The sequence below is a fragment of the Balearica regulorum genome, chromosome 6, assembly GCF_011004875.1.
Source record: "Balearica regulorum gibbericeps isolate bBalReg1 chromosome 6, bBalReg1.pri, whole genome shotgun sequence".
Taxonomy (NCBI): Eukaryota; Metazoa; Chordata; class Aves; order Gruiformes; family Gruidae; genus Balearica; species Balearica regulorum.
In genome coordinates, this window is record NC_046189.1 from 36,505,167 (window position 1) to 36,520,066 (window position 14,900).

General features: G+C 48.1%; 1 protein-coding gene across 3 annotated transcripts; it reads left to right on the forward strand.

Moving 5' to 3' along the window:
- Window positions 1–2,167: 2,167 nt before the first annotated feature.
- LOC104638553 (carnosine N-methyltransferase 2) lies at window positions 2,168–14,217 on the forward strand. Of its 3 annotated transcripts, XM_010306369.2 has the most exons (8): window positions 2,177–2,291; window positions 4,622–4,683; window positions 6,128–6,266; window positions 7,991–8,043; window positions 10,878–10,985; window positions 11,097–11,227; window positions 12,026–12,119; window positions 13,120–14,217. In XM_010306369.2, exons 1-8 carry the CDS (start codon window positions 2,266–2,268, stop codon window positions 13,473–13,475), a joined length of 969 nt encoding a protein of 322 aa, XP_010304671.1. In that variant the 5' UTR covers window positions 2,177–2,265; the 3' UTR covers window positions 13,476–14,217. The 3 variants fall into 3 exon arrangements, with proteins under 3 accessions (XP_075613344.1, XP_010304671.1, XP_075613343.1); XM_075757229.1 differs by lacking the exon at window positions 4,622–4,683 and having other exon boundaries at window positions 2,168–2,291; XM_075757228.1 differs by having other exon boundaries at window positions 2,197–4,683.
- Window positions 14,218–14,900: the final 683 nt, after the last annotated feature.

Below are 14,900 nucleotides of genomic sequence, written 5' to 3' on the forward strand. Positions count from 1 at the left end.
CACAGGTTCGAGGGTCGTCGTGGTGGGCTGGTGGGGATGGAGCACAGAGGGGGCTCAGCGCCGCGGGCGATACCGGTCTGGGAACACTGAATGACCTTATTTCTGCAGGATCAGCCCCAAACTGACCTCCACAGCCGCAGCACGTAGGGAAAAACACTGTTGCTTTGTTCTTCTCGCACTGCAGCCCGGCTCTAGCTTTAGCCATCATGTCACTGATCAACACCCCCCCCCCCCAAGCTTTTTCAATCTGCACAAACCCCACAGTTTAGAGCGGATTTAGTCACGAGCTGGCCAGAACAACCGAAAGCACAGCGTGCGGAGGGTACATCCCCCAAAGCCACCCTGCCGCCCGTTCCTGCCCACAATGTGCTGTTGTTTCCAGCGCCGGGGGAACAAAGGCCGTTGTTGTGGGCTAATGCCGGCTCAGTTGTGGCATGTGCCTACGTGGGCTGTTGGAGCCGGGGGGGGCACACGGGGGGGGGGCCGGGGAGGGGTATCATCCCCCACTGGATCTACAAGGAGGTTTCCAAGGGCTGTGCAGCTCCTGGATGCTGGAGGTTGCTCTACAGCTCCCGTCGCTCCGGGGAGGTACGGCTTTCAGCTGGGACCTGCAGGGTGTCCGTCCCTGCTGGTGGCATGGGGAGGTCGAGGGGTGTCTGGGCCAGAGCGGGCGCTGTGGCTTAGCTGGGACGAGGCAGGGGTGGCTGGGGGACATGAGGGAGCTGTGCCTGCAGCCTCTGGGGCTTGGCTGAGAAAAGCCAGGTGCCGCCCGGCGTCCGGGGGCTGGCGTCTCTGGTGGAAATATTTAGGGATTGAAAGGGCTGATGTGAACATCACTGCCTGGGCGGTCAAACGGCACCAGGAGCCAAATCTGCATTTTAGAGCTAGCAAAGAGGTTCTGGTCGTTGCTCCCCTTTGATGTGAATATTTTGGTTAAGAGCAGCAATGTGGTGGTTCTAGCTTAACGTGCTGCTGCAGACCTACCTTGGGGTGGAGATAACTTCAATCCGTTTGGACACCAAACCTAGTGTAAACCAAGAGAGGTCACAGAAGCATCCCCACCCGTGACCATGGTCCCTGGCCTCGGTGAGCCATGCGGGGCAGGTGGATCTCAGCGAGGGAGGAGGGTTTATTTGTCGTCTGCTAAATCTGTTCTGCCCGTTGCCTTCAGGGGAAGGGAGTGAAGAGGATCCTAATGCTGCGCTTTCCACCATCGGACCTTGCTTGGAAATACAAAGTGTCTAAATCTTTTCTTTTTTACATGTTGTTATTAGATTTTAGTCAAAAGGAGCATCAGTCTTGTGGATGCTGGTAGGAGAAAAGGCTGAATCCAGGTGCAGGGAGCACCAGGATTTGCTGTACTGGTAACAGCAACCGCTGCACCTCCAGCCATGCCATCCCATCCTGGGCGACCTCCAGCCACCTCTGGCTCGGACAGCTCTCCCCCAAAAATCTTTCCTTGCTTTCTGATCCCTGAGGTTTAGCAAGCAGAGAGGGAGCAGGCTGGGCTTGCTGCCCCCCCCCACCCGACGCCAGCTGTCCGTCCCTCCCCCCCGCCCCCATCCCTTTCGCGGGGCACAGACGGGGGGTGCCAGGCTGCCTGCAGGGCTGCAGTGCCCCTGGCAGGTACTGCCGTTATTCCCCTTTTTCCCCTGAATAAGTGATGGGAAAAAATCTCTTGCTCAGGTCTCTGGGCTGCCAGCGAGTCCCTCTTCTCTCTGGAGAAAGCAGGGATCTCCCAGCGCATCCCCAACATGTCCATCCATCAGGCAGCAGCGCAGCAGGGATGCAGGAATGCATCTTCTCCTGCCCAGGGCAGCGAGCACGGAGGAGAGCCAGGGTTCAAAGCAAATTAAAAAGTGGATGAAATGGTTCCCGGGTCTGCCTGCTGACACCCCTCAGCCACTTCCACTCACGGTTTAAGGGTTTGGAAGTCTCAATATGTCCCCTTTTTTTTTTTTCCCCCTCCCCTTGAAAACAGCGCAGCTCCCTTGCGATGAGGACAGCCCCGCAGACGTCAGGCCTCCCTCGCTCCTTCCCCGCAGGGCTCGGGTTTCCCCTTCTCGCTCCAGTGACGCTGCCTGTCCCGACAGGTGCCGGCAGAGCCGCGGCCGCACGCCGAGGTCACCGCCACCGTCGCGGTGGGTCGAGCGGCCGGCGTGGTACGGGGCGGCAGGTGGACATGCTCACGTAGGGATCAGGTGCCTGGATAACCCCCAGCCCCGTGCCTGGCTGCCGTGTCCCGGCACGGCACCCGCCCCAACCATGGACCCGGCCCCGGAGATGAAGAGGTACGTGGATTTTGGAAGGGAGCGAGGGTGCGCGTTTCCCCACCATCCGGCTGGGTGGCAGAGCCAGCCGCCGCTGTCCCTGTGTCACGGGTGGACGTGTGTAAGGTGGGAGTAACAGCAATGCGCCCCGTCCTCGGAGGGAGGGGGCTAAGCTGGCCTTTGTGAGGAGACCTTTAGCCCCTTAGCAGCCTATGTTTAGGTGTAACCAAATTATGAGTTAGGAAGATGTTCTTGCAATTTGTGTTGCTAGAAACATCTTGAATTTAATGACTTTTTTTTCAACTTAAAGGTGCTGTATCAAAGTGACACAGTGAATTCCCTCCGTGCCCTGCACGTGCTGTCCGTAGCGCAGCCTGCTCAGTTCGTGGAGGGGGAGATGTTTAACCTGGCTAGTGGTGAGCTCCGACTTAGCCGGGAGCCACAGCAGAAGGAGTCGTGCCCATGAGCATCCCGCTCCCTGGCAGTCACTGCTGCGGTCCAGCTGCTGGCTGCCGGGGTCCTGGGGTGGGCAGCACCAGCCCAAAGTATTGCAGTCAGTTTTCAGATCTAGGCTAGATTTTAAGCCAGATTTTAGAGGAAGTCCATTTGTTCCCAGCAATAATTAAGTCTGTTTCGCCTTCCCAGCAACAAGCATTAATCAATCTCAGAAACCCTGCCTGGGGAGAAATGGCAAAAGCCTTGGTGGAAGAGTTAACTTGGCATCATCCGCCCTGGTGAATACTTGTGCCGCAGTCTATCCAGGTCACCTGGCAGGTCTCCTGTGATGGCTGGAAACATTTGACCGGTCAGAAATGGAGTTCGTGTCCCCAGACTCTGAGAGCTGTTCCTCTCTGTGCAGGGGAAGCCACGCTACCCCTCGGCATTTGAATGGGAGATTTATTCTGAAAACCATCTTGCTCGGTTCAGCCAGCTGAGAGGACAAAATAGCCGTGTGTTCTGACAGGCAGAGATGGAAGAGGTCAGAGGGTTGAATGGAAATTGGAGGGACTGACCTGCAGCCAAGCTGGAGCTTGTGGAGATGGGTTGAGTTCAGCTTGTCACTGATGAACTTGTGTGAGGTCTTTTCTGGGGAGAAGTGAGGTCAAGGTGGTGGAACCTCATGGGAGCCAGGTACGTGACTTTGCCAGTCAGTCAAATGAAATCAACTGGTCTGGCAGGACTTTGGCAGTGCCTCAGCATCTCCGAGACTTCTGGGCCATCTTAGTCTTTTCTTGCCTTCATCAACCAAAGCAGTGCGTTATTTGCACGCATGGCCACTTCCTTGCTACCTGCTAGCATGGTCATTGCATATTTGTATCTCAAAGCCCTTCTACAAGACTCCCTTCTTTCTTTTCCAGCTTGTTTCTTATTCACACGGGAGGTTTTATCCTGGCGGAAGGGACTCGGGGCTACTTACTGCTATTGCAGACTGCTTGTCCTGAAGCATTTTCTAACAGCAAAGCTTTGGGAGCAGCAATGTGTCTAAACCCAGGTTATACAGGACTATCGCCCTTAAGTCTTGCTGTGCATCTCGATATTGAAATGGGGTTACCCAGAAATGACTATTTCCCTTGCATAGGTAGCCTCTCCTCAACACTTTCTTTGCAGAAGGAGGTCCTTGCTCCAATTTAATTTCATCCCTTCCTTTTGCTAGTGGCACCTCATCCCTGTTTTATAGATGAGGCATGTTGTCAAAGGAAAATGAAGATGTGACTTCATTGCTGGAAGTCTTCACAAAACCACCTAAACTAAGAATGAAAACATGTGCCTGAATGGGAACATTTATGGTCAAGTGACCTCTTTGACTGTTCCCTGTTGCGTCCTGTACCTTCTACAAGTTGCCAATGTAATATTTGCAGCCAGTAAAACCTGAAGTTAAAAAACAAAAAAACCAACAAAAAACCAAAGCAAAACAGTCCCTGAAACATTGGGCCAAGCAGATCTTTTAGCACTTCAGATGCTGAAGCTCACCATAGGCTTTTCCTAATTTCACTGCTATTTCTTCTGCTCCATTCATGATTAAATGTTTCACAGGGTGTGTAATATCAGTTAGTCTAAAGCCTTCCACTGTATTGACTGTTTGATGATTCTTCAGAGGTAGGAAAAGCTTCCACAACACATCTCGGACAAGCACTGGTGCAGGTGGCCAGTCTGTTGCTGATACTTACGGGCGATCAGCTAACCACAAAGTTTTGGCTTTCCTTAGTCTAGTAAAAGAGAACAAATAACATTGATTATCAGGCAAGAAAAATTTGTCCTGGAGCATCTTCCTTTTGTCCTGCATTTTCAATGCAGCTTCAGAAAAGCGTACAGGTTCTTCAAATAACTGAAGTGCTATACTTTCCTTACAGGAATAGGTTCCCCAGCATGAACTTTGAAGCAGAGATTCTGACAGCTCCACACGATAATTCAGGTATTTGGGAGAAAAAAACCAAAACAACAAACCCACAGAAAAGAGATTAAAGTAAAATGCCCACTCAGTTTGCTATCACTACAAACGTATTTTAATTCTTTTGGAGTTAGAGATTGTTTAAAAGAAAAAAAAAGAAAAAAAACAACCAAATTCCAGGATGCTAAACTGACTGCAATTCAGGTCATTTCAGGTTTATGTTAGGGCATAGTTCAAAGTGTAGATGTAGATATCTTTACCTCCGATAGGGCTGGACATAGCGTCTCCACACACACCTACCAGAAACACAGCTGCCAATGACGTGTGGTTTTGGAAACAGCACAGGCTGTTTAAGATTTAAGATTGCGCAGTCCTGTATGAGACATACATAATTATCTTATTAGTGGCAACTAAAAATCAGATGATACATAAGCAGCTCCTCAAAAGGCAAAAATGAGGATGAAGATGTTCTGCTGAGTCTGGTCCTTCATCCTCATTTCATTTAGGAGGAAATGTTGATTTTTTTTTTCCTATTGAATGCTACCGTTCCAATGCTGGTCTCACGCATTGAGGCTGTCGCTACGACTGCCTTCCTACTGCAGCGCTCTGAGATAGACCCCAGAGCCAGTACTCAGCTGCATGGCATCTTCTCATGAGCCTCAAGTCAGTCTTATCGCTGCTCCTCAGACCCAAGCAGCTGGCCAGAGCTTCTGCCCTGGCAGCAGCGCTGACATTAGGATGAGACAGCAGGAAAGTGAGTTTTTGCAATAATTGCTTGCAACCTTTGAGTAGCCCTGGGTGTTGGTTCAGAGCTAGAAATCTTGGTCTCAGCCACCCACATTTGAGCATGAGCCCATTCAGATGAAATGCTTTTGCTATCAGTTGCCCTCCTGGCCACGAGCTGCAGTTCCCAGCAGGGAATTCACCTCTCCAGCAGCGCATTTGCAGTCCCATGCCGGCAAGAGTTGGAAATGAGGTGCACGGGGTTGACTATTTTTGCTTCAGCTGCAGGTGGCAGTTTTTGTGTTGCATCACCCCTAATAGCAAGCGTGCCAGCAGCTGGCGATTTGAGTTACACCGTCCAGCATGTGTGCGAGTGACGGCCCCTCCAGGTTTGGACCTGCTGTGCGATTCCCTTCACCTTCTTGCCTCGAGTCTTCCAGAAAAACATTCCAGTTACCTCCCTTTCTGCAAACCGAGTACCCCGTATCTAGCTAAGCGTTTTGGAGACATTTTCCTCAGGCTGGCCTGTAGTAATGAGGCACTTCACAAATATGTTGATGTGTGAACAGGTTGGAAAGTGTTCGCATGAGCCCACCCGCGTGGACGGCTCCTGGGCCATGCATCCTCTGTACCATCTTCCCAAACCTCTGGCTTCTGTTGGGTTGGGTTTCTTCCATGAGGTAAGTGCGTTGATCCTTCACTTGCCTTGAAGCCACTAACACACAATTCGTATTTGTTTCTCAAGAGCTGTATGTGATCCCTTCCATGAGAAGTCTCACGGCTGAGGAGTATGTGGAGGCCTTTAAGTCATTTTTGGATCATTCAACAGAGCACCAGTGCATGGATGAGTTCAACAAGGAAGAAATGCCCAACATCATGGCTGGGTAAGGAGCGCTTCCACCAAGTTGGGAAAGCCATCTGTTATCCTGGGAGGGCAACTTGCATACAAGGGTCAGCAAACATGTTTAAGGATTTTCTGGGGCAGGAATGAACTTTTAATGCTTTTCAGTTTTAAGTCCCTTGATAGCGGTCTTTAGGATATTCTGTTTAATGACTCCAGAATACGTGCTATTTCAATTAATACACTGTGCTGCCTCTCAGCTTATGTTCAGGAAAGAATCAAGACCTCATTTTCATGTCCATCTCTTTTCATTAGCTGATTTTCCAAGGATTAAAAGTTTTGCTGTTGTTGATTGGTTTTTTTGGGGGGTTGTTTTTTTTTTTTAAAAAATAAAGCTCCCTTGTGCTCTCTCCCTGCTTTTGGGACCTCATCACACATCAGTCCAAACAGAAACACATCTCTAATTCTCTTCTAGCACTAATTCTTGGTTTTCTCAATCCCCTAAGACCTCCTTATTTCTATCCTAAGTCGATTTGCATTGCTTAAGTACCAAATGATAATCAGTTTTGTGAAGTACTGATGTAATATATTAAGCCTGGATGACTGCAGATAGTTTTGGAACAGCCTGGATTCTAACCACAAAACAGCCCTTTCAAGTTTGGGTAATTTCTGGATGTTATAGAAACTGTATTTCCCATTGATAAAAAAATTTAGGCAGGCAAATTTTTATTCTCCAGATCATATATATACATATCTATATATAAATGGATATATATATAAAATAAGCAATAAAATAGTAATTAAAAAAATTCATATTCGGAAATTTTAATGGAAAAATTTAGTTATGTGAATATTAAATGATACAAAACACTGCGGCTTCCTGTGATGCTGATTGTAGGTCTGTCAAAGGGTGTCAACCCTCATTAGGGCCAAGGCTCCTTGACTAGCTCACACCCTCCAGGATTTACTACTCGTTCCCCTCTTGCTGAATCATTGTTGTCGTGTCTCCTGAGACTGTGCATAGGAAACTCAATCCCCCTGCACAGTCCGTGCCTGAGAGCAGAATAAGACCATAAAGCATGTCAGAGCAGCGAGGCACCTCGAGCCTGGGTTCCTCATCCACAAGCCAGGCTGTTATTAAATATTCTACTAGGAACCACATGATTGGGGTTTTTTTGGTCTTTTCAAAAGTCATTTTTCTAAGATAAAAATTATTGAAGATTCTGACCTTCCCTCCCAATTTCAAACCAAGATTAATGTTGAAAAGAGAGGATTTCCAGTCACCTGGATAGCCTGATATTTTACTTTTTTCTGGGTATTTATATCCGATGTTGGAAAACCAAACTTTTCTCCTGAGAGTGCAGAGGTTTCGCTCCGGCTGACCTCGTCCCTGCATCCCCAGCAGTGCCCATCCCTGCCAGACACAGCCCTGCTACCCCCAGAAGGAACCCTTCACCCTGGGGTTCCCCGAGGCCTTTTTGCACGGTGCCAGCCACAGCTTGAAGAAAACTCTTTGGCAAAGGATGAGAAACACTATGTCCTGATCCTATATCCTACTGTACTTTGAAATATGAGCTTGCTAATTCAGGGCTGGCTCCCACCACGCAGCTGGTTATAGCTGGGCTCCAAAAGGGATGCTCGAATTTCTATCCCAATTCACGTGGCAAAACATGAAAATTTCCGGGCCAATGTGTCATCTACCGTATTAGAATTAAAATGAAGTTGTGTGACATAGTGTGGTTAAGTAATGTGTGCTTATAATTTCAGTCTCGGCAATGGAAAATCGACTATAAATGTTCTGGGAGTTGGAAGCGGCACAGGTAAGGAGCTCAGCAGCGCCGCCGGTGCTGGGGGATGGAGGGTCCCTGTGGGCAGCAGAAAGTGATACTGAAATTTTGAGCAATGGGGATAATTACTCAGGCTTTAATAACTGTGTTTCTTGTTGAAGCAGCAAAATGGGGTGTGGAGCCGGGACGAGGGCGATGCTCCCTCCCTTCCTTCCCCATCCCCTTTCTGAAACACTGCTACTCAAATCTTTCCGAGAAGTGAGATGAGTGTGATGATTTTAGCTTAGTCTCTGCTTCTTGATGGCTCTCATTTGACTTTGTATGTCTCAGAGCAAGGAGTCCTGCCCTGGGTTAGGTATAAGAGCATCTTCAAACCTCATCAGAGAGAATTAGAGGCATCCGAGGGCTTTGTTCCACCCAAAGTCCTGTTTAGACTGTCCCAGCTGAAGGGATCTCTTTTGGCTTGGCTTTTAGGGATCCCAGAGGCCAAAGCTGGGCAATGCTCTGCTCTAAGTGGTGCAAAACCATCTGACCACAACCGTTACATGGGGCTGCATCAGCTTTTTCAAGAAGTGTTTCTTTGTTACTGCTGTGTTTTTATCCAGTGATAAGTAGAGTTTAACTGCAAATGATATTTCCCCCTAGAGAGAAACCCATCTTTTGGAAAAATAGCTATAAAGCTGTTCTAAATGCATTTGTATTTAAAAAAAAAAAAAAAAAACAAAAAAAACCACCCAAAAGAAAAAGTGGTGAAACATCCAACTTTGCTCCTAGGGAAACTGGGAAAAATAAAAAGTAGAAAAAAGAAGTGGCAGTTTGATTTGTCAGAATTTGCTTTTGCTTTAAGAAGTATTTTCAGCTGAATTTTAAGTGTTAATACTTTCAAATGAAAGTATTTTTCTCACTTTTTTTGCTTGTTTTCCTGAGTAAGAGAAAAATAGCATTGAATTGTTTTCTCCAACTGGGAATATGTTGGAGCATATGAGAAAGCAAGCAGGAAGAAATCATTCAGTTCTCAATCACACTCTATTTTCATTAAGTAATATAAACCCGAAATTCTGACTCCAAGAAAACACAAGGGAAAAATGAACTTTTTGCACCATCCTCATTTTTCCTTATTTCCTCTTCAAAAGATGTTTTAATGGAAAAGTGAAAACTCTAACATTTCCTGGGTAACCGCCCCTGACAGATGACGGGACGGGGGTACACACTCACACCTCCTCAGCTTGCCCGTGGCTGCACGAGCTGAACTTGTGCGGCCGGGCAGGGAGTGATCTAGGATGGCATTGAGCAAAAGGTTATATCTGATCCCTGACCTTTCCAGGCTTGGACTCTGATTTCACAGAGCCCCCAGAATTAGTTTAGTTGACGAAAAGATTAATGGGGATTAGTGGCCGACTCCACATCCTAGAAGGCTGTTGTCAGGTCCGCATCACATTTTCTCGTTCACCCCCTGTTTGCCCATATACCCGTTTGCCACCATCAGTGGTTCCCAGGGCATGGGGCAGTGATGCTCTGCCTCCTGCCTGCCCTGACCCTTCGGGGAGCCCAATTGCTGGTGCTCCCCACCCCAGGCACATACTTACTGGCATTTAGGACTGTCTAAAGTGATTCAGCTACTTGCTATAGGGATCTTCCTTCAAATACCAGTGTCAACAATATCAGTTCGTGCACCCACCTTCAATGGATCGAGCTGCAGCCTCTTTCCTTGTGTCTTTGGCCAGCCCTGCACCAGGACCACTGCATTCCTCAGGGGTCTTGGGTATTTTTCTCCAATTTCAAAAGACCTGTCCTCCTTGGATGCCCCGTAGTGCTGGCATGGCTGATATTTCCTGCACTCGGTATTTACTGCAACACCTGCCAAAGATGACAATTTTTCTCATAGCTGGTACATCAGCTGAAAGGCTACGGAAGATGCAGTATCTTGTATCAAGGCCTCTGTGTGTGACATTTGCAAGGGCAGGACTATTTTTAGGCCCCACCATCAGCTACAGACAGAATTCGTGCAGAGGTCAACTCAAGCTGGTCACCTCTGCTGTTTATTTCCATAGTCCCAGACGAACCAGATGGACTTTGTGCACTTGATGTATTGTGGCTCTTCTGGAAGAAAACAAGTGACCTGCATCACCTCGAAAGAGGCTGGGAAATTCCTAGGACAGAAAGACAGACTGCCACTTGATCCTCCAGAGCTCAGACAGCAATGGAGGAGCACCACTAGCTAAATTTGCAGGGCACCTACACACAAATATATGAGTCTCTATTTGCAGCTCCAAGATAACAACTAGTTAGCAGACACCCAGAGCTGAGACCACGTGGATGGGCCCCTAAGAGGGAAGATCCATGGTGCTGCATGTCAGTGGGTCTGTCCCCTTGCGCTGCAGTTCCCCGGGTCTCGGAGCGGTGTCACACCAGCAGCAGAGCAGCCATCACCTCCCCGTGGCAGTGCCAAAGGCACGGGGCGGTCTGTGGCACGCTGAGGCTGCACAGCTGTGCCGACTGCCTCCTTACCCCCATTCAGACTTCGTGTTTGGGTTGAAAACTAATGCTTCCTGCTAGTTGGGTTTTTTTAAACACTGATTATTTTGACCTGCTTGTCCCATGACCCAGAATATTTCCATTAGCAGGTTTCTGCGCTGTTGCTCATCTCGTCCTTGTTCTTAGTCTTATCTGTAACTATACGTTACCTCGAGCGGTAAGCTGTCACGGTAAGCCTATCACCGGGTTAGGTGCCACCACACAGGCCGCAAGGTAGATAGTGCCTCACTTCTGCTTGGGGGATCTCCGGCAGCAGAGGCGGCAGGTGCACCGCCATCCTCTCATCTCCTTTATGCACTTATTAAAGTAACGAATTTGTGTTCATTGAATAGGTGAGCAGGATTTGAAAATGATCAGGATACTGCAGTCTGCACACCCGGGGGTCCTTATTGACAACGAAATCATAGAGCCCAACGCACAGCACGTGGCAGCTTACAAAGGTAAGGCTATACCCGCTGCCTGGGGTATGGCGAGGACCACCGATTTGAACAATGATGAGGTTTTGCTGCTGGTTTGTGAAATTCATGGGGGTTTTCTACTTTTTAAAACAGAGTTGGTGAATCAAGCTCCAGACCTGCAGAATGTCTCTTTTATTTGGCACCAGCTCACTTCCGCAGAGTACGAACAACAGGTTAAAGAGAAAGGTGCACATAAGAAATTCGACTTCATCCATATGATCCAGGTAATGGACTATTGCTTTAACTAACTTTAACTACTCCCTTCATTTCTGCTGTATGCATCAAGTTAGGGGGAGCAGAGCTGAGCACAATTGTCCCATGAGCAACAACTTCTGCAGCAGCTCTACAAATGCCAAACCCCATTCCCTATCCACCCTGGTTTGTACTGGTTTAACTGTGTATGGCGGGTAATAAAACAAGAAGAGTCTCAGACCATCACATGTCACACAGAGGCCAACAATTAAGTTTGCTGCTGCAAAAAGCTAGAATTCTTTGGCTTAATCAGAGTAGTTTGGATGGCACCGAAGGGAAAGGTTAGTGAATGAACACCTGCGTCAGGTTTTGGGTCAGAAATTATGCTGCTGTGTCTAATACTGATGACACTGATGTTGTACGTACCAATTATATTCTGTAAAAAAATCTGTCATTCTCTTCCTTTAGTTACTTTTTCCCCCCAATTTTCTTTAATTTCATTTTGCTTTCATTTCATAAGATCTGATTTTGCAGCTGGAAAGCGTCTCAGAGTTTTGGTGGCTGGGTCAAGGGCTAAGTTACAAGCCCCGAGGGCAGCCTTTGAGATGAGCCCTGCTTTGTCCCGGTGCAAATTCCTTGCTGTCTGGAAGAGATCCAGCCTGCCCGTGGCCCACATATGGCCAAGAAATGCCCCTGGTGATAAGGACCGGTCACGGAAACCAGGGGACTCTCCTCTGCACGTATTTTCTGTAGATAAAGGGTTTAAGGCTTCGAAGGGCCGTTGCACTGTGAAGGAGGAATAACGGCGTGTGTAACTCCGTCCCTTCCAGATGCTGTACCGTGTGGAGGATATTCCCAGTACTATCAAGTTTTTCCACAGCTGCCTTGACCATCATGGGAAACTCCTGATCATAATTTTATCAGGTAGGGGCCTTTTATTTTTTGTTTATTTCCTGGTGTTTTGAAGAGCTTTGTGTAGTATGAGAATCACAAATACTCATCTGGGGGTTTTAGTAGTGCTTATTAATTAAATAAAACAAATGCTGTATTTCATAGGGAAGAAGCGATCTTGGGCTTAGCTTCTTGGACCCCAATGTCTGATGGGACTGCACAGGCATAGCCTTCGTGCTCTTGCTACCCTGCTTATGGAGTAGGTGAATTGTTCTCTAACTTGCAGAGACCTCCTGCTGTGAAATTACTGGCTAGTGAGAAGTGTGGCTATTAATGAACGAGGGTCAGTCATCCTTCATGGTGAAGCTGAGCTCTGAGAGGACCCTTCTTTGGGGGTCTTCCCTCCACACAGCGGTGACCCAGATCCCAGCAGGATTACTAAGAGAAAAAAGAAGCACTTACATCATGGCACTTATTAAAAAAAAAAAAAAAAGTCTTTTTCTAGTGTGCCATTCACAGATCCCCAGCTTGTGGTGCAGTGGATAAAGCACACTCCTCCACATTTGCCATTAAAACTCCCATTAGCATTTCTGGGGATGTTTCCCTTGCTAGCTGGGACTGACTTTTCGAGTATATATTCTTTGATGTATACTTAAAGTTGAAGTGCAATGTATAAAAACATCCACACTATTCTATCAAAGGGGCAGGTAACAGGTAGCATGCATGTGCAGGCTCAGTGCACTGATATCTCTGTGTGTACTCCTACTTCTGGAGAAATCCAGTGCTGGACACTCCTTGGAGTTTCCTTTAAACAGGAGAGTTTTGGAAGGAGGGCTGATGGAAATCACAGTTTTACCCCTCTCTGGGCACTGATGTTTATAAATGGACTCAGGAATGGGGAAAGCTCTTCTTCTGCTTCTGGCAAGGTCTGGGCCATCAGCAAGGGAACATTTCAAACTCATTTGGTAGTTGCATTAGCTGCTGTTTGACTGCCTTGGTTTTGCAAAAGTAACCTTCCCTCCTGCTCTGGCAGACAGTAGCGGATGGGCCAGCTTATGGAAGAAGTACAGACACTGCTTGCCTTCCACTGACAGCGGCCACTACATCACCTCCAACGGCATCACGGATATTTTAAAGAGACTGGGTGTTGAATATTGCGTTTATGAATTCCCGTCGGGCTGGGATATCACCGAGTGCTTTATCGAGGGGGACCCGGATGGAAGCCGCATGATGGATTTCCTGACGGGGACAAAAAACTTCCTGGGCACGGCCCCCCCGGGTCTGCGGCGGCGGCTGCAGGAGGCTCTCTGCCAGCCCGAGTGCAGCAGCAAAAAGGACGGGAGGATCATCTTCAGCAACAACTTGAGCATGATTGTGGTTGACTCCTAGAGTCCGGACCAACTGCAGAAGACAAGTTAGGGTGGGTGTAGGGGCGATGTGGTTGCAGAAGGGCATAGTGGAGAAAGCAAGCAACTTGCAGGCAAGAAGGTAAGAAAGTGGGGCTCAGGCACAGCCCCCAGTTCCCAGCCAGGGTCAGCGGACATTGCAACACTGGGGATGAGCTTTTTGTCCCGCTGAGGTCAACGGGGCCAAGATTTCACCCTGGTTATTTAGTCCAGCCCTAGGAGAATGTTTTCCAGAAAGTAAAGAGCTCCATCTCACTAAAAGCCTACATGGACTTTTTTTAAATGGTATGCATCTTGTCTGTGATTTTGACACTGGGATTTCCACTTTTCTATATAGCCAGCATGTTTACATACCCAAAGATGTGTCTATAAGTCAGGTGCCGCTTTGCAGCGGGGAGGAGGCTGCAGCCCCCGTGCTGGCTGTGTACAGACCCACTGCTTCCAGCTGCGCCAGGGCAAAACCAGCAAGGTGTCCCCGCTGCTTTGCACCCAAGTAATGTGCCTCACTGCACCCAGATCTGAGCTGTGAGTTGCTCTGCGCTAGGCTATTTCACATGGTTTTATCAACGTAGGTATTTATTGTCCCAAGCGTCTCAGCATCTCGCAATATAGACATGTCTTAAAAATTTATCAGCCTTTTTGTTTGGAGAATTTCTGAATCCCAGGATGGTACTTGCCCTGTGCTCTTTCAGGCAGATATTAATTTTGTTACTTTCTTACTACTGTTTTTCTCCATGTAAAATAAAAACAATTTTAAACCAAGGAAGTCACATCTTGTTCTGTATGTGTGGGCTTACAGAAAATGAAGAGCGAAGAGGTTATTTAGTTAAAAACAAACAAAAAAAATGCAAAATACTGTTTTATGGAAGCACTAAAGGTTTCTTGTAAGTGAGAAAGATGAGGCTGAGAACATGGAAGAGCTGGGCATGAGCGGCAGCTCGTCCCTGTGCTGCAGCCACGGGAGGCAGCTTGGCTCACTCGAAGCAGCATCGCTGCAGCACAGCAAAGCAGCACCTATGTTACTTAAAAATCATGTATATGGTTAAGATGTTAATATGGGTAAGTTAAGACTATTTCCACAGGGTCCTGAGTTGTTCAGAGGGCTGAAGGAGGTGGAAAGGGAGACCCTGCACGGGAGAGCAGTCAGCTTTGGTGCTGTATTTAGGGCCATGGTGCTGTGCAGACCTTGGGCTGGGGACATGGGGAGAAAGGGGCCTACAGTCCCACCGGCCTCATTGCAATAGCTCTCGGGGCAGGAAGCACCAGCTCAGATGGAAAATACCTGCAGGCACAGAACTCACCTCTATAAATTGATTTTTCCATGCTTAAGCTGGAAAACCTGTGCCCCCGTGCACCTGAAGGGGCTCAGACACCATTGCCTTGCTGATGCCTGGTGTCGATCAAAAGG

Excerpts from the sequence above, each read along its gene's own strand:
- LOC104638553 (XM_075757228.1), top strand. The coding sequence starts at position 4,560 with ATGCAGCTTCAGAAAAGCGTACAGGTTCTTCAAATAACTGAAGTGCTA. Across the intron at positions 10,986-11,096 it reads GCACGTGGCAGCTTACAAAG|AGTTGGTGAATCAAGCTCCA; the intron begins GTAAGGCTATAC and ends TTTTTAAAACAG. Across the intron at positions 11,228-12,025 it reads ACTTCATCCATATGATCCAG|ATGCTGTACCGTGTGGAGGA; the intron begins GTAATGGACTAT and ends CGTCCCTTCCAG.